This window comes from Hemitrygon akajei, chromosome 9, assembly GCF_048418815.1.
Source record: "Hemitrygon akajei chromosome 9, sHemAka1.3, whole genome shotgun sequence".
Taxonomy (NCBI): domain Eukaryota; kingdom Metazoa; phylum Chordata; class Chondrichthyes; order Myliobatiformes; family Dasyatidae; genus Hemitrygon; species Hemitrygon akajei.
In genome coordinates this window covers 79986676-80009573 of record NC_133132.1, presented here as the reverse complement: position 1 = coordinate 80009573, position 22898 = coordinate 79986676, and the positions used below count along the sequence as shown (strand labels likewise).

The window sequence follows — 22898 nt, the reverse complement described above, 5'->3', positions numbered from 1 at the left end:
ACTGATTTACAATAATTTAATTGTGAAAGTGCGCTTGATTTATCATACAATTTCATTGGACCTCTGTGAACTACTCATCAATTTTATTGGTCTACTGTTACGAGGCAAAATGTTTTTGGCGGCATGAAAAAAATCATGCATTAGCCGCACCGTATTAAAGGCCGCAGAGTTCAAAGCTGTTCAAAATGTGGGAAAAAAGTAGCGGCTTATAATCCGACATCTACGGTAATTATTTTTTATTTATGTATAGGTTCATGTAATGAAAGAGGTGGCCAGCATGGCTCAGGAAAAATTGGGAGTCTCCTGTGACGTAATTGATTTGAGAACTATTCTGCCTTGGGATGCTGAAACCGTCTGCAAGGTATGTTTTGTAAATATATATTTGTGAAGATGCTGACAATTATAAAATATTTTTTTGAATTGGAATATATACTAGACCTTTGCAAGTAACTGTAATTTTAGATCCTGGATTAGACTACAATTCTTTTCATTATAATTCAGACTAATATGTTTCTCAGTTAAGTTTATTATGTATGTTCTGAATTAAGTTAATCTGAAGAAATTACAGATGCTGGAATTCTGAAATAAAGCAGAAAATGTTTTAAAATCTCAGGAGATCATCACAGCTGAGAAAGAAAACAAGTTAGTCAAGTGGCTTGGTAGGTGGGGGAAACCAGTTCCTTCAGTTCTGGCGAAGGGTCCACGAGCAAAAATGTTAATTATTTCCCTTTCTGAGATGATGTCTGCCCACCTGTTTTTTCCCCCCAGCATTTTGCATTGTTAGTGTATTTTATAATCCAGAAAACATTTGCAACTCATTGTCCATAAATTTGTACAATTTCAAGCATTAAAACTTTTACCATTTGGTAAACCTGTCATGTTTGGTCATGAAAAGAACCTACTAATGGATGATCATAAATTTTATTTGTCAGAATCATCTACAAATGTATTATTGTTGGAATCTCTTCTGTATTTCTGTGTGCTTACATAAGAAATAGAAACAAAGTAGGCTTTGTCCCCTTGGGTTTGCTGTTCCATTCAGTATGATCGTTTCTTATCTCAGTGCCACTTTCACACTCTTAATGCCATATCCCTGGATTTCCTTACAACTTTAATCTTGAATATACTCAGGAACTGAGTCTATTCCTATTTCATAGAATATACAACAGTACTGCAGCGAAACAAATCTTTTGGTCCACCAAGTCTGCAGTGACCATAATGCTAGTCCAGCTAATTCTACTTGTCTTCACATCTTCTGTATTCTTCTATTTCCCACATGTTCATTTGTCTTTCTAAATGACTCTTAAACAAAACTATCATATCTACTTCCATCATCTCTGGCATTTGCTACTCCTTTAAACTTTCTCACCTTTGCTGTGGGATTTCCACCTGGGAAACAGACTCTTGACTATCTTTCATATCGATGGGTCACATTAAAAGCTGATTGTGGACTTCAGGAAGGGTAAGAGGAAGGAACACATACCAATCCTCATAGAGGGATTAGAAGTGGAGAGAGCGAGCAGCTTCAAGTTCCTGGGTGTCAAGATCTCTGAGGATCTAACCTGGTCCGAACATATCGATGTAGTTATAAAGAAGGCAAGACAGTGGCTATACTTTATTAGGAGTTTGAAACGATTTGGCATGTCAACAAATACACTAAAAAACTTCTATAGTTGTACTGTGGAGAGCATTCTGACAGGCTGCGTCACTGTCTGGTATGGAGTGGCTACTGCACAGGACCGAAAGAACCTGTAGAAGGTTGTAAATCTAGTCAGCTCCATCTTGGGTACTAGTCTACAAAGTACCCAGGACATCTTTAGGGAGTGGTGTCTCAGAAAGGCAGCGTTAAGGACCTCCAGAACCCAGGGCATGCCCTTTTCTCACCGTTACCATCAGGTAGGAGGTACAGAAGCCTGAATGCACTCAGCAATTCAGGAAAAGCTTCTTCCCTTCTGCCATCCAATTCGTACATGGACATTGAATCTTTGGACACTACCTCACTTTTGTTTTTAATATACAGTATTTCTGTTTTTGCACTTTTTAGAAGTCTATTCAATATATGGAATTGATTTACTTGTTTGTTTATTATTATTATTATTATTTTTTTCTCTCTGCTAGATTATGTATTCCATTGAACTGCTGCTGCTAAGTTAACAAATTTCAAGTCACATGCTGGTGATAATAAACCTGATTCTGATTCTGAATTTTATGCACTTCTATCTGGTTGGTCACCAGTATCTAACATTACAGTAACAGAAATGTGAGTTTGTTCAACTTATCCTTATAGCTGTAGTATGCTCCTATCCAGACAACATCTGGAGAACATCTTTCCTGTCATGTGGGAACCAGAAATTCTACACAGTACTCTAAATGTAGCCTAACTAAAGTTTTATTGCAGTCCTGAATGGCTGATCCCTTATTTTAAGACTATGATTCCAGGTTTGGGACATGCCAGACACATCTGCTCATCTGTTAGTCTATGTGAGGTTTTAATTAGATCACCTAACTTCTGTTGATCACTACAGAGTATGGATGCAGTCTTCCCTTCAAAGGATAAATTCCCAACCCAGTACAGTATCAATTTAGTTGAACACCCACTAAACCAAGAAGCCTAGATTCTGGTTAGTTGGGACACATTGGGATAAGTACATTTTGGCCCAATTAAATGGCTGCCCCAGTAGCCAAAGCTTCAAGGAAATCGTTAAAAGGGTATAAAAAAGGACAAGCTACTGTTTAACTGAATAGCAAATTTAATTATTTAACTATTTAATTAATGCAGAGAACAAATTAGAACATTACCAATACTACTACAATACTGAAAAACTGTGTATTTGTTCCTAAAATATATCGACGGAGGAATTCATCCAGTGTATGCTACCGTGTTCTTTTGATTAACTGTGAATGAACAAAATCAGTGTGACCACCTCGTGGAAATAATTGATCTGTTATGCGATCCATTACTTTCTTTGAATCTGATAGTGTTGCATGTTTGTAGCCAAGGGAACCATTCGGTGTGGCATGATTTTAAACAAAAAGCCTGTTTTCATCAGCATTGTAGATGTCAACTGCATAAAATTTTTGAAGCTAATTGGGAATTTTGTAGATTTCCATGTTTCTGCACTGACAACATCAGCACTATCTTTCTTGCCATGTGCTTTCTTGAATTTAATGTGAAGCCAACATTTCCATTGAGACAGCCAACCATCTGTTGCTTTAAAATCTTCATGGGCAGCTTCTTAGCTAGCTCCTCTCTTGTTTTTTCTTTCAACATTGGTCCACTGACATGCACACTTTGTCCAGTTACAATGGAAGACCATTGATTGAAATCCTCTTCAACATCTGAATCTTTACCTTCACTGTTTCATTTTTGAGATGTTCCCTGTTGCCCCTCACATAATGCTCATTCTTCACATAGTTTATTTTGCAGATGCATCAGGCATGCAGTTGTAGATTTTGGCACTCCAGTTATCTCTGGAGCTGATGATAAGTAATGTTAGGTGGATGGCTTTTAAATTAGTTCAGTAAGGTAATTTTTTAAGCCAGTGACAAATCTTTGGTGGCATTTTGGCAGGGGTCTGTAAGTTTTTAAAGTCAGAATAAAAGAAGCAAAATTAGTGAAAGTTTCTCTGCATCTGTTTTAAATGGACTCTCTTCTACCCTGAGGTTGTGCCCTCTTTTCCTAGACCCCTCACCATGGGAAACAGACTTTCCATATGCACTCTGTCTAGGCATTTCAACATTCAAAAGGTTTCAATGAGATCCCCCCAACATCCTTCTAAATTCCAGTGAGTACAGACCTAGAGCAATCAGACATTCCTCGTATGATAACATTTTTGTTCCCAGAATCATCCGTGTGAACTTCCTCTGAACCCTCTCCAATGCTAGCATATATTTTGTTAGATAAGGAGCCACAATACTCCAAATGAGGCCTCAGCAGTGCCTTGTAAAACCTCAGCATCATATCCCTGCTCTTGTATTCTTGACCTCTTGAAATGAATGCTAGCATTGCATTTGCTTTTCTCACCACCAACTCTCCCTGCAAGTTAACCTTTAGGTTGTTCAGCACAAGTTCCTTTGCACCTCAGATTTTTGGATTTTCTCTTTGTTAAGAAAGTAGTTTGCACATTTATTTCTGCGACCAAAGTGTGTGACCATGCATTTTCCAACATTGTATTTCATTTGCCTGTTCTCCTAATCTGTCTAAGTCCTTCTGCAGCCTACCTGTTTCCTCAACACTACCTGCCCCTCCACCAATCTTTGTATCATCTGCAAATTTGGCAACAAAGCCATCTATTCCATTGTCTAAGAAGAAGCAGTTCGAACACCAATCCCTGCGGATCACCACTACTCACTGGCAGCCATGCAGAACAAGATCCTTTTATTCTCACTTGCTGCCTCCTACCAATCAGCCAATGCCCCAACCACATTAGTAAATTTCATGTAATACTGTGGGCTCTTAACTTGGTAAGTAGCCTCAAATGTGGCACCTTATCAAAGGCCTTCTGAAAGTCCAAATATACACCATTCACTGCATCCCTTTTATCTATCCTATGTGTAACCTCCTCAAAGAATTCCAACAGGTTCATCAGGCAACCTTTTCCCTAAAGGAAACCATGCTGACTTTGTCATATCTTTCCCTTTGTCACCAAGTACTCCTTAAAAATTAACTCCAACATCTTCCCAACCACAGAGATCAGGCTAACTGGACTATTAATTTCCTTTCTGCTGCCTTTCTTTCTTAAAAGTGGAATGAAATTTTCAATTTTCCAGTCCTCTAGCAACATGCTAGAATCCAATGATTTTTGAAAGATCATTACTAATGCCTGCATAATCTCTGCTGCTACCTCTTTCAGAACCCTAGTGTGCAATTCATCTGGTCTGGGTACTGTTAGGTCTTTTAGCTTTTTGAGCACCTTCTCCCTTGTAATAGTAACGGCACTCATTTCTCTTCTCTCAAACCTTTCAACATCTGGCACACTGCCAATGTCTTCCACAGTGAAGGCTGATGCAAAATACTCTTTTAGTTCATCTGCCTTCTCCTTGGCCCCTGTTGTTATTTCTCCGGCATCATCTTCTAGCGGTCCCATATCCAGTCTCATCTCTCTTCTAATTTTTACATACAGGTGTCCCTTGTTTTTCGAACGTTCGCTTTACGTTAACTCGCTGTTACGAAAGACCTACATTAGTTACCTGTTTTCGCTAACAGAAGGTGTTTTCACTGTTACGAAAAAAGGCAGCACGTGCCGAGCAGCCAAGTTCCTCCCCCGGAACTGCTTTCTAGCCAGCATTGCTTAAACACATGCCTGTGAGCAACTGTGCTTTATGTCGATTTATTTTGTGTATCCGTTAGCAAGATGAGTTCTAAGGTATCGGAAAAGCCTAAAAGAGCGTGTAAGGGTGTTACACTTAGCGTAAAACAGACATAATAAATCGTTTCCATCGTGGTGAACGAAGTAAGGTTATAGTGAGTTTGGCTGAAGGTTTGTGGAAGTTGACGAAGATGATGTCGAAGAGGTTTTGACATCCCATGACCACGAACTGAGAGATGAAGAGCTGATGAAGAGGAAAGGATAACAATTGAAGCCGAACACAGTAGTGAACGGCCTGAAAGTGAAGACGTCCAGGAACTGAAAGTGAAGCAATTGCGTGAGATTTTCGCTGCGATTGACAACGCTGCAATGATTGCAGAAAAGTATGACTTCAATTTTGAAAGGGTACGTAGGTTTAGGGCAGGTTTGCAGGATGGTTTGAGTGCTTACAAAGAACTGTATGATACAAAAATGCGCGAGGCTAAGCAGTCAAGCATACTGTTGGTTTTCAAGCCTTCCACATCAGCCACAGCAGATGACGAAACTCGACCTTTGACATTGAGGCAGGCAGACATAGAAGAAGGTGACCTGCCTGCCCTGATAGAAACAGATGACGATGAGATGACACCCCAGTGTCCCACCACCCCAACCTCCGACGACTCAGCCTAACACACCATCATCAGTGTGCTCACTGTACTCCTGATTCCGGTAAGTGAAATTACACTGGGCGTACATTATTTCTACTTTATATAGGCTGTGTATTTTTATGTGTTATTTGGTAGCTTCATATCTTAAAGATTACTGGAAAAAGTGTTTCTGCCGGGAGCACTTGTGCCGTGTGTTTCTGCCGGGAGCACTTGCGCCGTGTGTTTCTGCCGGGAGCACTTGCGCCGTGTGTTTCTGCCGGGAGCACTTGCGCCGTGTGTTTCTGCCGGGAGCACCTACGCCGTGTGTTTCTGCCGGGAGCACCTACGCTGTGTGTTTCTGCCGGGAGCACTTGCCCCGTGTGTTTCTGCCGGGAGCACTTGCCCCGTGTGTTTCTGCCGGGAGCACTTGCGCCGTGTGTTTCTGCCGGGAGCACCTACGCCGTGTGTTTCTGCCGGGAGCACTTGCGCCGTGTGTTTCTGCCGGGAGCACCTACGCCGTGTGTTTCTGCCGGGAGCACTTGTGCCGTGTGTTTCTGCCAGGAGCACCTATGCCGTGTGTTTCTGCCGGGAGCACTTGTGCCGTGTGTTTCTGTCGGGAGCAATTGCGCCGTGTGTTTCTGCCGGGAGCACTTGCCCCGTGTGTTTCTGCCGGGAGCACTTGCCCCGTGTGTTTCTGCCGGGAGCACTTGCGCCGTGTGTTTCTGCCGGGAGCACCTACGCCGTGTGTTTCTGCCGGGAGCACTTGTGCCGTGTGTTTCTGTCGGGAGCACTTGCGCCGTGTGTTTCTGCCGGGAGCACTTGTGCCGTGTGTTTCTGCCGGGAGCACCTATGCCGTGTGTTTCTGCCGGGAGCACTTGTGCCGTGTGTTTCTGTCGGGAGCACTTGCGCCGTGTGTTTCTGCCGGGAGCACCTATGCCGTGTGTTTCTGTCGGGAGCACTTGCCACGTGTGTTTCTGCCGGGAGCACTTGCGCCGTGTGTTTCTGCCGGGAGCACCTATGCCGTGTGTTTCTGCCGGGAGCACTTGCGCCGTGTGTTTCTGCCGGGAGCACTTGTGCCGTGTGTTTCTGCCGGGAGCACCTACGCCGTGTGTTTCTGCCGGGAGCACTTGCGCCGTGTGTTTCTGCCGGGAGCACCTACGCCGTGTGTTTCTGCCGGGAGCACTTGCCCCGTGTGTTTCTGCCGGGAGCACTTGCGCCGTGTGTTTCTGCCGGGAGCACTTGCGCCGTGTGTTTCTGTCGGGAGCACTTGTGCCGTGTGTTTCTGCCGGGAGCACCTACGCCGTGTGTTTCTGCCGGGAGCACTTGTGCCGTGTGTTTCTGCCGGGAGCACTTGCGCCGTGTGTTTCTGCCGGGAGCACTTGCGCCGTGTGTTTCTGCCGGGAGCACTTGTGCCGTGTGTTTCTGCCGGGAGCACCTACGCCGTGTGTTTCTGCCGGGAGCACTTGCCCCGTGTGTTTCTGCCGGGAGCACTTGCCCCGTGTGTTTCTGCCGGGAGCACTTGCGCCGTGTGTTTCTGCCGGGAGCACCTACGCCGTGTGTTTCTGCCGGGAGCACCTATGCCGTGTGTTTCTGCCGGGAGCACTTGTGCCGTGTGTTTCTGTCGGGAGCACCTATGCCGTGTGTTTCTGCCGGGAGCACCTATGCCGTGTGTTTCTGCCGGGAGCACTTGTGCCGTGTGTTTCTGTCGGGAGCACTTGCGCCGTGTGTTTCTGCCGGGAGCAACTATGCCGTGTGTTTCTGCCGGGAGCGCTTGCCCCGTGTGTTTCTGCCGGGAGCACCTATGCCGTGTGTTTCTGCCGGGAGCACCTACGCCGTGTGTTTCTGCCGGGAGCACCTATGCCGTGTGTTTCTGCCGGGAGCACCTACGCCGTGTGTTTCTGCCGGGAGCACCTATGCCGTGTGTTTCTGCCGGGAGCCCTTGCGCCGTGTGTTTCTGCCGGGAGCACTTGCCCCGTGTGTTTCTGCCGGGAGCACTTGCGCCGTGTGTTTCTGCCGGGAGCACTTGCGCCGTGTGTTTCTGCCGGGAGCACCTATGCCGTGTGTTTCTGCCGGGAGCACCTACGCCGTGTGTTTCTGCCGGGAGCACTTGTGCCGTGTGTTTCTGCCGGGAGCACCTATGCCGTGTGTTTCTGCCGGGAGCACCTACGCCGTGTGTTTCTGCCGGGAGCACCTATGCCGTGTGTTTCTGCCGGGAGCGCTTGCCCCGTGTGTTTCTGCCGGGAGCACCTATGCCGTGTGTTTCTGCCGGGAGCACCTACGCCGTGTGTTTCTGCCGGGAGCACCTATGCCGTGTGTTTCTGCCGGGAGCACCTACGCCGTGTGTTTCTGCCGGGAGCACCTATGCCGTGTGTTTCTGCCGGGAGCACTTGCGCCGTGTGTTTCTGCCGGGAACACCTACGCCGTGTGTTTCTGCCGGGAGCACTTGCGCCGTGTGTTTCTGCCGGGAGCACCTACGCCGTGTGTTTCTGCCGGGAGCACTTGCGCCGTGTGTTTCTGCCGGGAGCACTTGCGCCGTGTGTTTCTGCCGGGAGCACCTACGCCGTGTGTTTCTGCCGGGAGCACTTGTGCCGTGTGTTTCTGTCGGGAGCACTTGTGCCGTGTGTTTCTGCCGGTAGCACCTACGCCGTGTGTTTCTGCCGGGAGCACTTGTGCCGTGTGTTTCTGCCGGGAGCACTTGCGCCGTGTGTTTCTGCCGGGAGCACTTGCGCCGTGTGTTTCTGCCGGGAGCACTTGCGCCGTGTGTTTCTGCCGGGAGCACCTACGCCGTGTGTTTCTGCCGGGAGCACTTGCCCCGTGTGTTTCTGCCGGGAGCACTTGCGCCATGTGTTTCTGCCGGGAGCACTTGCGCCGTGTGTTTCTGCCGGGAGCACCTATGCCGTGTGTTTCTGCCGGGAGCACTTGTGCCGTGTGTTTCTGCCGGGAGCACCTACGCCGTGTGTTTCTGCCGGGAGCACTTGTGCCGTGTGTTTCTGCCGGGAGCACTTGCGCCGTGTGTTTCTGCCGGGAGCACTTGCGCCGTGTGTTTCTGCCGGGAGCACTTGTGCCGTGTGTTTCTGCCGGGAGCACCTACGCCGTGTGTTTCTGCCGGGAGCACTTGCCCCGTGTGTTTCTGCCGGGAGCACTTGCCCCGTGTGTTTCTGCCAGGAGCACTTGCGCCGTGTGTTTCTGCCGGGAGCACCTACGCCGTGTGTTTCTGCCGGGAGCACCTATGCCGTGTGTTTCTGCCGGGAGCACTTGTGCCGTGTGTTTCTGTCGGGAGCACCTATGCCGTGTGTTTCTGCCGGGAGCACCTATGCCGTGTGTTTCTGCCGGGAGCACTTGTGCCGTGTGTTTCTGTCGGGAGCACTTGCGCCGTGTGTTTCTGCCGGGAGCACCTATGCCGTGTGTTTCTGCCGGGAGCACCTATGCCGTGTGTTTCTGCCGGGAGCGCTTGCCCCGTGTGTTTCTGCCGGGAGCACCTATGCCGTGTGTTTCTGCCGGGAGCACCTACGCCGTGTGTTTCTGCCGGGAGCACCTATGCCGTGTGTTTCTGCCGGGAGCACCTACGCCGTGTGTTTCTGCCGGGAGCACCTATGCCGTGTGTTTCTGCCGGGAGCCCTTGCGCCGTGTGTTTCTGCCGGGAGCACTTGCCCCGTGTGTTTCTGCCGGGAGCACTTGCGCCGTGTGTTTCTGCCGGGAGCACTTGCGCCGTGTGTTTCTGCCGGGAGCACTTGCGCCGTGTGTTTCTGCCGGGAGCACCTATGCCGTGTGTTTCTGCCGGGAGCACCTACGCCGTGTGTTTCTGCCGGGAGCACTTGTGCCGTGTGTTTCTGCCGGGAGCACCTATGCCGTGTGTTTCTGCCGGGAGCACCTACGCCGTGTGTTTCTGCCGGGAGCACCTATGCCGTGTGTTTCTGCCGGGAGCGCTTGCCCCGTGTGTTTCTGCCGGGAGCACCTATGCCGTGTGTTTCTGCCGGGAGCACCTACGCCGTGTGTTTCTGCCGGGAGCACCTATGCCGTGTGTTTCTGCCGGGAGCACCTACGCCGTGTGTTTCTGCCGGGAGCACCTATGCCGTGTGTTTCTGCCGGGAGCACTTGCGCCGTGTGTTTCTGCCGGGAACACCTACGCCGTGTGTTTCTGCCGGGAGCACTTGCGCCGTGTGTTTCTGCCGGGAGCACCTACGCCGTGTGTTTCTGCCGGGAGCACTTGCGCCGTGTGTTTCTGCCGGGAGCACTTGCGCCGTGTGTTTCTGCCGGGAGCACCTACGCCGTGTGTTTCTGCCGGGAGCACTTGTGCCGTGTGTTTCTGTCGGGAGCACTTGTGCCGTGTGTTTCTGCCGGTAGCACCTACGCCGTGTGTTTCTGCCGGGAGCACTTGTGCCGTGTGTTTCTGCCGGGAGCACTTGCGCCGTGTGTTTCTGCCGGGAGCACTTGCGCCGTGTGTTTCTGCCGGGAGCACTTGCGCCGTGTGTTTCTGCCGGGAGCACCTACGCCGTGTGTTTCTGCCGGGAGCACTTGCCCCGTGTGTTTCTGCCGGGAGCACTTGCGCCATGTGTTTCTGCCGGGAGCACTTGCGCCGTGTGTTTCTGCCGGGAGCACCTACGCCGTGTGTTTCTGCCGGGAGCACTTGTGCCGTGTTTTTCTGCCGGGAGCACCTACGCCGTGTGTTTCTGCCGGGAGCACTTGCCCCGTGTGTTTCTGCCGGGAGCACTTGCGCCGTGTGTTTCTGCCGGGAGCACTTGCGCCGTGTGTTTCTGCCGAGAGCACCTACGCCGTGTGTTTCTGCCGGGAGCACTTGTGCCGTGTGTTTCTGTCGGGAGCACCTACGCCGTGTGTTTCTGCCGGGAGCACCTATGCCGTGTGTTTCTGCCGGGAGCACTTGTGCCGTGTGTTTCTGCCGGGAGCACTTGCCCCGTGTGTTTCTGCCGGGAGCACCTACGCCGTGTGTTTCTGCCGGGAGCACCTATGCCGTGTGTTTCTGCCGGGAGCACTTATGCCGTGTGTTTCTGTCGGGAGCACTTGCGCCGTGTGTTTCTGCCGGGAGCACCTATGCCGTGTGTTTCTGCCGGGAGCGCTTGCCCCGTGTGTTTCTGCCGGGAGCACCTACGCCGTGTGTTTCTGCCGGGAGCACCTACGCCGTGTGTTTCTGCCGGGAGCACCTATGCCGTGTGTTTCTGCCGGGAGCACCTATGCCGTGTGTTTCTGCCGGGAGCACCTATGCCGTGTGTTTCTGCCGGGAGCCCTTGCGCCGTGTGTTTCTGCCGGGAGCGCTTGCGCCGTGTGTTTCTGCAGGGAGCACCTACGCCGTGTGTTTCTGTCGGGAGCACTTGCCCCGTGTGTTTCTGCCGGGAGCACTTGCCCCGTGTGTTTCTGCCGGGAGCACTTGCCCCGTGTGTTTCTGCCGGGAGCACTTGCCCCGTGTGTTTCTGTCGGGAGCACTTGCCCCGTGTGTTTCTGCCGGGAGCGCTTTGCCCCGTGTGTTTCTGCCGGGAGCACTTGCCCCGTGTGTTTCTGTCGGGAGCACTTGCCCCGTGTGTTTCTGCCGGGAGCGCTTGCCCCGTGTGTTTCTGCCGGGAGCACCTACGCCGTGTGTTTCTGTCGGGAGCACTTGCCCCGTGTGTTTCTGCCGGGAGCACTTGCCCCGTGTGTTTCTGTCGGGAGCACTTGCCCCGTGTGTTTCTGCCGGGAGCGCTTGCCCCGTGTGTTTCTGCAGGGAGCACTTGCCCCTTGTGTTTCTGACGGGAGCACTTGCCCCGTGTGTTTCTGTCGGGAGCGCCTGCCCCGTATGTTTCTGTCGGGAGCACCTGCCCCGTGTGTTTCTGTCGGGAGCGCTTGCCCCGTGTGTTTCTGTCGGGAGCGCCTGCCCCGTATGTTTCTGTCGGGAGCACCTGCCCCGTGTGTTTCTGTCGGGAGCGCTTGCCCCGTGTGTTTCTGTCGGGAGCGCTTGCCCCATGTGTTTCTGCCGGGAGCACTTGCCCCGTGTGTTTCTGCCTGGAGCACTTGCCCCGTGTGTTTCTGCCGGGAGCACTTGCCCCGTGTGTTTCTGTCGGGAGCCCTTGCCCCGTGTGTTTCTGTCGGGAGCACTTGCCCCGTGTGTTTCTGCCAGGAGCACTTGCCCCATGTGTTTCTGTCGGGAGCACTTGCCCCATGTGTTTCTGCCGGGAGCACTTGCCCCGTGTGTTTCTGCCGGGAGCGCTTGCCCCGTGTGTTTCTGTCGGGAGCGCTTGCCCCGAGTGTTTCTGTCGGGAGCGCTTGCCCCGTGTGTTTCTGTCGGGAGCGCTTGCCCCGTGTGTTTCTGTCGGGAGCGCTTGCCCCGTGTGTTTCTGTCGGGAGCGCTTGCCCCTTGTGTTTCTGTCGGGAGCGCTTGCCCCGTGTGTTTCTGTCGGGAGCGCTTGCCCCGTGTGTTTCTGTCGGGAGCGCTTGCCCCGTGTGTTTCTGTCGGGAGCGCTTGCCCCGTGTGTTTCTGCCGGGAGCACTTGCCCCGTGTGTTTCTGCCGGGAGCACTTTCCCCGTGTGTTTCTGCCGGGAGCACCTATGCCATGTGTTTCTGCCGGGAGCACTTGCCCCGTGTGTTTCTGCCGGGAGCATTTGCCCCGTGTGTTTCTGCCGGGAGCACTTGCCCCGTGTGTTTCTGCCGGGAGCACTTGTGCCGTGTGTTTCTGCCGGGAGCCCTTGCGCCGTGTGTTTCTGCCGGGAGCACTTGCCCCGTGTGTTTCTGCCGGGAGCCCTTGCGCCGTGTGTTTCTGCCGGGAGCACCTATGCCATGTGTTTCTGCCGGGAGCACTTGCTCGTGTGTTTCTGCCGGGAGCACTTGTGCCGTGTGTTTCTGCCGGGAGCCCTTGCGCCGTGTGTTTTTTGCCGCGAGTGCTGCTGAGAGCGCTTGTGTGAAATTTTTGTTGCGGTGGAGAGTGCTGCAATAATTGTAGAAAAGTATTCCTACATTATATAGGCTGTGTATTTATCAGATCACTCCTGCTTTTACTATATGTTACTGTTATTTTAGGTTTTATGTGTTATTTGGCATGATTTGGTAGGTTATTTTTTGGGTCTGCGAATGCTCACGAATTTTCTCCATATAAATAAATGGTAATTACTTCTTCACTTTACGACATTCCGGCTTACGAACCGTTTCATAGGATCGCTCTACCTTCGGATAGCGGGGAAACCTGTATTTGAAAAAGCTTTTGCTATCCACTTTGATATTGTTTGCTGGCTTGCTTTCATATTTCATCTTTTCCCTCCTAATGATTCTTTTAGTTGCTCTTTGTAGGGTTTTAAAAGCTTCCTAATCCTCTGTCTTTCCACTAATTTTTGCTTTGTTGTATGCCCTCTCTTTTGCTTTTACATTAGCTTTGTCTTCCCTTGTCAGCCGCAGTTGTACTATGTTGCCATTTGAGTATTTCTTCATTTTTGGTATATATTTATCCTGCATCTTCATTTTCCCCAGAACTCATGCCATTGATGCTCTGCTGTCATCCCTGCCAGCATCTCCTTTCAATTTACTTTGGGCAGCTCCTTTCTCATACCGCTGTAATTTCCTGTACCCTACTGAAATACTGCTATGTCAGACTTAACTTTCCCCCTTTCAAATTTCAAATTAAACTCAATCATACTGTGATCACTGCCTCCTAAGGGTTCTTTTACCTTAAGCTCCTTAATCACCTCCTGTTCATTACATAACACCTGATCCAGTATAGCTGATCCCCTGGTCGACTCAACGTCAAACTGCTCCAAAAAGCCACCTCGTTGGCATTCAACAAACTCACTCAATTGAGATCCAGTCCCTAACTGATTTTCCCAAGTGACTTACATGGTGAAATCTCCCATGGCTATCATAACATTGCCCTTTTGACATGCCTTTTCTATTTCCTGTTGTAATCTGTGGTCCACATCCCACCAACTGTTGGGAGGCCTTTAGATAACTGCCATCAGGATCCTTTTTCCGTTGCAATTTTGTAACTCAGCCCACAAGGATTCAATATTTTTCAATCCTATGTCACATCTTTCTACTGATCTGATGCTATTCTTTACCAGCAGAACCACGCCACCCCTTCTGTCTACTTTCATGTCCCTCCGTTACAACATGTAGCCTTGGACATTTAGCTCCCAACTACAACCATCCTTCAGCCACGATTCATTTATTGCCATAGCATCACAGCTGAGAATCTTAAATAGTGCAAAAAGCTCAGACACCTTATTTCTTCTTCTCCGTGCATTCAGATATAACATTTTGAGTACTGTATTTGCTACCCTTTTAAAATTTTTGCATCCCTAATGTATTTGTACTCCTGCTGGCTGCAACTATGCCCCATCATCTGCCTGCCCTTTGCACATTCTTTGGCAGAATCGCATAATATAATGAAGTATTTGGAAATGCTGGATCATAAGATAGATTTATTTTTTAAGACAGATTCTGGAAGGTAAAGTTGTTATGAGTTGTATGGTGAGTAAGCTGGAAATCGTGAATGGTAGGAGTGCATATCTTATTATAGGTCTTGTTATGACAGAAATTATTGATCGCTGTGTAGAATTATTTGAGCATTTATATTGTTTCAGATTCTCATACTGCTGTTTTGGAAAGGGTTGAGATATTATGAAGCATTTTATGGATAGCTCCATAGTTCTGCTTTAAACAAATTAATTACAGTTTGATTATTTTGTTTCTAATGATTAGGGTTACTTCAATTTGTTTGCATGTTCAAATGTATTTAAAGAACTTGTAACACAATTTGAAGACTGTGATAATTATGTTGATACTTTTTTCAGATGGACTGAAGAGAATCATTATAATTTCTTTTGGGGGGGATTAAAAAGGTTCTTCAGTGTGTAGCAAACTATTGAAAATGTAATATTTTGGAACATTGAATAATTTTGATTTAAAAGAATTTCTTTCACATGTAATACTTTCTCTTTAGTTCAAAGTAGAAAGATGTATTATTCTTTCATATATGTCATTACATTTTTCAAAAATAATTTCAAAATGATCTTAAATCTTATTTTTTAAAGCTTCTGTATAATTCAAATGAACACTGGAAGCACACGATTCTTAGTATTTGTGTTTTATAATTGATTTCATCGAATCATTGTTAACTGAAATATAGCATAAAACAAAAAGATGTTAGCGAACATAACCAAAAACTCTGTGAAATAAAATATTTTAAAATGTGTTAAAAGAGCCTGAGAAAAAGAAGTAAAAACAGGAGTATGAAATTCAGACTCCCATGTTTGCTCTGCCATTTAAGAGGAACATGCCTTTTTTTTAACCAGTGCCATTTACTGTGCAAACACGAGGAAATCTGCAGATGCTGGATGGAAATTCAAACAACACACACAAAATGCTGGTGGAACACAGCAGGCCAGGCAGCATCTATAAGGAGAAGCACTGTCGACATTTCGGGCCGAGACCCTTTGTCAGGACTAACTGAAAGGAAAGATACTAAGAGATTTGAAAGTAGTGGGGGGAGGGGGAAATGTGAAATGATAGGAGTAGACCGGAGGGGGTGGGATGAAGCTAAGAGCTGGAAAGATGATTGGCAAAAGTGATACAGAGCTGGAGAAGGGAAAGGATCATGGGACGGGAGGCCTCGGGAGAAAGGGGGGGGGGGGAGCACCAGAGGGAGATGGAGAACAGGCAGAGAGAGAGAAAAAAAAACAACTAAATATGTCAGGGTTGGGGTAAGAAGGGGAGGAGGGGCATTAACGGAAGTTAGAGAACTCAATGTTCATTCCATCAGGTTGGAGGCTACCCAGCCGGTATATAAGGTGTTGTTCCTCCAACCTGAGTGTGGCTTCATCTTGACGGTAGAGGAGGCCAGGGATAGACATATCAGAATGGGAATGAGACGTGGAATTAAAATGTGTGGCCACTGGGAGATCCTGCTTTGCCATGGATAGACATATCAGAATGGGAATGGGATGTGACTTCTCTAACCCATTAATGCCCCTCCTTCCCTTCCTACCCCATCCCTGACATATTTAGTTGTTTGTTTTTTTTCCTCTCTTTTTGCCCATCACTCTGCCTGTTCTCCATCTCCCTCTGGTGCTCCCTCCCATCCCCATTTCTTTCTCCTGAGGCCTCCCTTTCCATGATCCTTTCTCTTCTCCAGCTCTGTATCACTTTCGCCAATCACCTTTCCAGCTCTTAGCTTCATCCCACCCCCTCCAGTCTTCTCTTATCATTTTGCATTTCCCCCTCCCCCACTACTTTCAAATCTCTTAGTATCTTTCCTTTCAGTTAGTCCTGATGAAGGGTCTCGGCCCGAAACGTCGATAGTGCTCCTTATAGATGCTGCCTGGCCTGCTGTGTTCCACCAGCATTTTGTGTGATGTTTACCATTTACTGTGCTATCATTGTTTCCCTTGATTTCCTTTGAGAGAGGTCTAAGGAAGAGATTTCAGAGACCAGGACTTGGTTAATCTCAATCTCCACACCCAGATTTAAGACTAGCAAATGACCCAGCAAATGGTCAGTAGAACATTAGAATTGTTGCCAGTAAATAATAAAAGTATGACTAAGGATTATATTGGTTATCAGTAGCTCCCAAGAACAAGTCAATGAAAGCATGCTGGTGTAGAAAGCAATCAGGAAGGCAAATGATAAATTGGCCTTCATTGTGATAATACTTCATATAACCATATAACAATTACAGCACGGAAACAGGCCATCTCGGCCCTTCTCGTCTGTGCTGAACGCTTACGCTCACGTAAGTAAGATTTTTTAATTGTAATTGTATAGGATCTTGGTAATCTCCCATTATGGAGATGAGAGTAGAATGTCTGTGTCTGGACCTTGGTGTTAGGTATCCAGGTCTCTTGGCCTGCCCAAAATAGTAAGACAATGGTGAGACCACAACATTGTGAGCATCGTGTATGATTCTGGTCCCCTTACACAAAGGATATAGAGGGACTGCAATGCAGATTTGATGAGGTGATGGGATTGTTCTCTTGGAGTCACTGAGTAGACCAGACTATATTTTAAGGAACTTAGAAATATGAGAAGTGATCTCACTGAAACATACAAAACTCTTTCTAGGTTCAAAGAGATATTTCCACTGCTGTGGAGTCTAGAACCAAAGTTCACAGTCTCAGAAAAAGGGTATGGCTGTTTAAGACTGAGATCAGGAGAAGTTTCCTCACTCAGTAGGTGGTGAATCTTTAGAATTCCATACCTCAAAAGATTGTGGAGGCTCAGTGATTGAGCTCTTTCAAAACAGATTGAAATAATTCTGGATATGAAAGAATCAAGGAATAGGAAGACGGAGCTGAGTGACATGATCAGTTATGATCTTCTAAGATAGCAGCTGGCTCAAAGAGACAATTCCTGCTTTTAATTCTTATTTACAAATAGGACGTCAGGTTTGTGAATGGTTTAGTTCATTCTTGGCAGGTTTCATTTTTATGGCTCAGAAGTAGAAACGTAGAAAACTTACAGCACAATACAGACCCTTCGGCACTCAATGCTGTGCCAAGCATGTACTCACTTTAGAAATTACCTAGGGTTACCCATAGCCCTCTATTTTTCTAAGCTTCATTTACCTATCAAAGTACCTCTTAAAAGAGCCTATTGTACCTGCCTCCACCACCCTCGCCGGCAGTCCATTCCATGCGCTCACCACTCTCTGCGTTTTAAAAAAAAACTTACCCCTCACATTTCCTCTGTACCTACTTCTAAGCACCTTAAAATTGTGCCCTCTCGTGTTAACCATTTTAGCCCCGTGAAAAAGCTTCTGACTATCCATGCGATGGATGCCTCTCATCTTCTTATACACCTACCTCTCATCCTCCGTCGCTCAAAGGAGGGAAGGCCAAGTTTACTCAACCTATTCTCATAAGGCCTGCTCCCCAATCCAGGCAACATCCTTATAAATCTCCTCTGCACCCTTTCCATAGTTTCCACATCCTTCCTGTAGTAAGATGTAGTAAGAACTGAGCACAGTACTCCAAGTGGGGTCTAATCAGGGTCCTATATAGCTGTAACATTACCCCTCTGTCCTCTTGAACTCATTCCTACGGTTGATGAAGGCCAATACACTGTATGCCTTCTTAACCAGTCAACCTGCGCAGCAGCTTTGAGTGTCGTATGGAATCGAACCCCAAGATCCCTCTGATCCTCCACACTGCCAAGAGTCTTACCATTAATACTATATTCTGCCATCATATTTGACCTACCAAAATGAACCACCTCACACTTATCTGGCTTGAACTCTACCTGCCACTTCTCAGCCCAGTTTTGCATCCTATCGATGTCCCTCTGTAACCCGTGACAGCCCTCCACACTATCTACAACACCTCCAACCTTTGTGTCATCAGCAAATATACTAAGCCAATTCTGTGGGCAAGCCTTCTGGATCCACAAAGCAAGGTTGCCTTGGATCCCATGCCTCCTTACTTTCTCAATAAGCTTTGTATGGGTACCTTATAAAATGCCTTGCTGAAATCAGTATGCACTACATCTACTGCCCTTTCTTTATCAATGTGATTCGTCACATGATTGGTCCTATTCTCTCATGTCTTATCCTCTTGCTCTTCGCATACTTGTAGAATGCCTTGGAGTTTTCCTTAATCCTGCTTGCCAAGGCCTTCCCATGGTCTCTTCTGGCTCTCCTAATTTCATTCTTAAGCTCTTTCCTTTTAGCCTTACAATTTTCTAGATCATTACCTAGTTTTACCTTGATTCCCATGCTTACCATGATTCGTAAGCTTTTCTTTTCTTCCTGACTAGAATTTCAACAGCCTTTGTACACCATGGTTCCTGTACCCTACCAACCATTCCCTGTCTCACTGGAACGTGCCTGTGCAGAACACAATATCTCCTGAACATTTGCCACATTTCTGCCGTACATTTCCTTGAGAACATCTGCTCCCAGTTTATGCTTCCAAGATCCTGCCTGATAGCTTCATATTTCTCCTTACTCCAATTAAACATTTTCCTAACTTGTCTACTCCTATCCCTCTCCAATGCTATGGTAAAGGAGGTAGAATTGTGATCACGATCTCCAAGCTGCTCTCGCACTGAGAGACCTGACATTTGACCAGGTTCTTTCATTGCACCGTTGCAGAATTTGTTTCCCTATCTGCTTCTCACTGTCCCTGTTACTTATTGGGTGGTCTATAAAACCACTCGAGTAGAGGCATTGACCCCTTCCTTGTTCTAACTTCCACCCACAGAGACTCAGTAGACAATCCCTCCATGACTTCCTCCTTTTCTGCAGCCTTGACACTATCTCTGATCAGCAGTACCATGCCCCCAGCTCTTGCCTCCCTCCCTGTCCTTTCTGAAACATCTGAAGCCTGACACTCTAAGTAGCCATTGCTGCCCCCGAGCCATCCAAGTCTCTAATGGCCACAACGTAATAGCTCCAAGTACTGATCCACACTCTATGCTCATCTGTTTTGTTCTTGATGCTCCTTGCATTAAAATAAGCACATCTCAAACCATCAGTCTGAGTGCATCCCTTCTGTATCACTTTCCTATCCTCCTTCTCACATTGCCTACAAGCTTTCTCTATTTGTGAGCCAACTGCCTCTTCCTCCATCTCTTTAGTTCGAATCCCACCCCCCAGCAATTCTAGCTTAAACTCTCTCCCATAGCCCTAGCAAGCGTGCTCTCCCTAATAGCCCTAGCAAGGGTGCTCTCTCCAATAGCCCTAGCAAGGATGCTCTCCCCAATAGCCCTAGCAAGCGTGCTCTCCCTAATAGCCCTAGCAAGGGTGCTCTCTCCAATAGCCCTAGCAAGGGTGCTCTCCCCAATAGCCCTAGCAAGTGTGCTCTCTCCAATAGCCCTAGCAAGTGTGCTCTCTCCAATAGCCCTAGCAAGTGTGCTCTCCCCAATAGCCCTAGCAAGCGTGCTCTCCCTAATAGCCCTAGCAAGGGTGCTCTCTCCAATAGCCCTAGCAAGGGTGCTCTCCCCAATAGCCCTAGCAAGAGTGCTCTGCCCAATAGCCCTAGCAAGAGTGCTCTGCCCAATAGCCCTAGCAAGGGTGCTCTCCCCAATAGCCCTAGCAAGCGTGCTCTCCCTAATAGCCCTAGCAAGGGTGCTCTCTCCAATAGCCCTAGCAAGCGTGCTCTCCCTAATAGCCCTAGCAAGTGTGCTCTCTCCAATAGCCCTAGCAAGCGTGCTCTCCCCAATAGCCCTAGCAAGTGTGCTCTCCCCAATAGCCCTAGCAAGCGTGCTCTCTCCAATAGCCCTAGCAAGCGTGCTCTCCCCAATAGCCCTAGCAAGCATGCTCTCCCCAATAGCCCTAGCAAGCGTGCTCTCCCCAATAGCCTTAGTTGATGGCAGAGCAGTTGATGTTTGCTCATCCATGTTAGACAAACTTTGTGGTAAAGCACAGACAACAATGTGGTTGAGACGAGTGGTGAAATAGAGCTGGGTGTTACTCATATACATGGAAAACTTAATGTAAACTTTTAAATGAGGCTGTAGCCAGAGGTGAGGACAAGGTTAGATCCAAAGGGTTAATGGAGAACTCCCTGTTTGCAGATGAGTGGATAGGAATAGAACCTATTCCTACCCATCTGGATGACAAAAGAGACATTGGAGTAGGGTGAACTGATCAGACATGCAAAAGCATATATGCGGGTCATGATAACAAATGTTTCAATCAATGATGGCGACCTAAATTCAATTCAGCATGTTCCAGTATGGTATGCAGGAAAGGAGCATGTGCCTTTCAGAAGCTCCGGTCTGTTTGAGATCGTTTCAGAAGCAAAGTTGGTTGGAGATGAGTGATTTACAAGCCAGGGGCTATTGGTGCATTTTCTGAGAAGAGGCATTTTATTTAGGAAAACTACATTTAATCTGATATTTATCATGTTAATTTACTTAACTGGGTTTTGCAGAACGTCAGTTTACTTAAATGACTTAATGATGTGGACTTCCTCCAAATTGTGGTTTATATTGTAAAGGATACTTAGCAAAACATTAACGTATTTTAATGCTCTGGACTGAGTGAGTTCTAGCAGTAAGCTGCCATCTTCCAGTATCTGAAATGTTACATAGCTGGGCATACAAGTGAGTTGCTGCAGTCCTGATAATATTTAGTGCAGGGATGCTGAATTTGGCCATCGGTAACTCTTGGCATGGTGTATTGGCCCAGTTATGTTCTTTGCTCACAAGTTGTACTGAATTTTCTGTGTTATTTACTACCATGATGGAGATCACGAGAAAGCATTGGGAAATGGGGAGGAGCTGTTGCAGAAATCTTGTGGAAGTGGCCAAGTAGGATCAGCCTTTTAGGTCATGTGGAGTTCATAGCCTTGTGTTTGGTAGAAGTTTGCAGATGCAAAATTGAGTACTGTTAGACTTAACTCTCAGATCTCCACTTCTCTGTATTTCCTTTCTGGACTAAGACCAGATTAATGATCAGAGTGTTATCATATGAATATATTTTTCCAAATCAGATCTATTGAATTAATTGCTAATTACTTCAGTTACAGCATTAGCAAGGCATATATACTCTGGCAAAAGGTATTGAAATTTGAGCAACTGTCCATTGATTGAGGTAGTTCTAACACTAATAGCCTCTTCCACATATGTAATGGCCCTCTCCTATGTTATGGTCAATAATGAGAGAGCAATGAATTCATTTCAGTGTTACTTTTGATTGACAGGGTGTTCCATTTATATGGAATTTGTTGGGGTTCTGGGGTAAAAAGGTACCCTTAGTGCACTGGTGATTCAAATAACTTTCTGTTGCTAAATTTTCATTTATATTTGTCATGGAGTGTGAAATGTTATATTGCATGAAATAAAATAAATGACTTGTGAAGGGTGATGCTGATGTTGCTTCTCAAAATGATGAGCATTTGAATTAGTCCATTGTATTGTACATGATGAATATGTCGTTTGTGAACTGGAATTGGATTTCCTTTCTTTCAAACTTAAAAGTGTAGGCTGAATTGGAGTTTATTTATAAAAAAAATAATTATTTGGTTTAAATTTTCACCAGCAATTGCACCAGTTATGACATAGTCATAACTGTAAGTAATTAATGGATTTATGCTATTATTATGAACACTTACTATTCCATATGGTTACTCTCTTGATTTAGACCCTTCAGCAAAGGAATAAAATTTGTTTGAGATAGTATTTTTTCAAATTTGAGGTAGAATTCTGAAATGAGTTGCAACACATATAATTACAATTCTCATTTATGGGTAAAAGGAATTATGTTGTAGAAACATGTAATTTTGCTTGCTTCATGATGGGTGCTCAACGGGCTATATTGTTAAGAAAAACGGCGAAGCAAACTGCTTTCTTTTTTGAAAACAACAGATGCTCAGAAGAAATTAATAGCAAAATTTAAACTATATTTGCATTAAATCTGTTAATAAGACATATTTAAAATGTGTAAGGTAGTGGTCACCAACCTTTTTAAGCCCAAGATCCACTACCTCGGCCTCAGTAAAAGGCGAGATCGACTCCAAATTGATTAGTCACACGCATGCGCACTGGGGCAGAAAAGACCGGAAGTAAAACCCTGCAACCCGAAAGTAGAAATAATGCATAAGCACCAGGAGTACCCACCCTTTTTTTGCACCATGGACCGGTTTAATATTGACAATATTCTTGTGGACCGGCCGACGGGGGGGGGGCGGTGGTGTTAAACACGACCTTCGTGGCTCTCGGCACTTAGCTGCTGTCCCGCCCAGCTCACATTTCTCCATCCTCTGCCCACCCGCCGCCAGACGCCCTGGCCAGATGCGGCTGGTCATTGGTGGGGTGAGAGGACGTCAGGGCTGTAGGTCCCCGTGCCAGGGCCGCAGCGGTTGCAGTCCGCACAGAGCGACCAACTGAGCGAGGAGACCCCCCTTGTAGGATCTATCGACCGACAAAAGTTTATTTCAGCAGATCGCAGCGAGGTAGCTGCTCTGATACTTACGAAACCTTGAACCCGAATTAGGTCATCTGCGAATATTTTAGCACCGGATTCCCCACGAACATTCGGTGTGCTAAACAGGT

General features: G+C 47.3%; 1 protein-coding gene across 1 annotated transcript in view; it reads left to right on the top strand.

The window, feature by feature from the left end:
* The window catches only part of bckdhb (branched chain keto acid dehydrogenase E1 subunit beta), a 247391-nt gene that overhangs the window by 119847 nt on the left and 104646 nt on the right, over positions 1 to 22898 (top strand). Inside the window, exon 8 of the mRNA XM_073056423.1 lies at positions 251 to 361. Within this exon, the coding sequence (XP_072912524.1) occupies positions 251 to 361 (111 nt within the window). The remainder of the gene's footprint in view (positions 1 to 250; positions 362 to 22898) is intronic.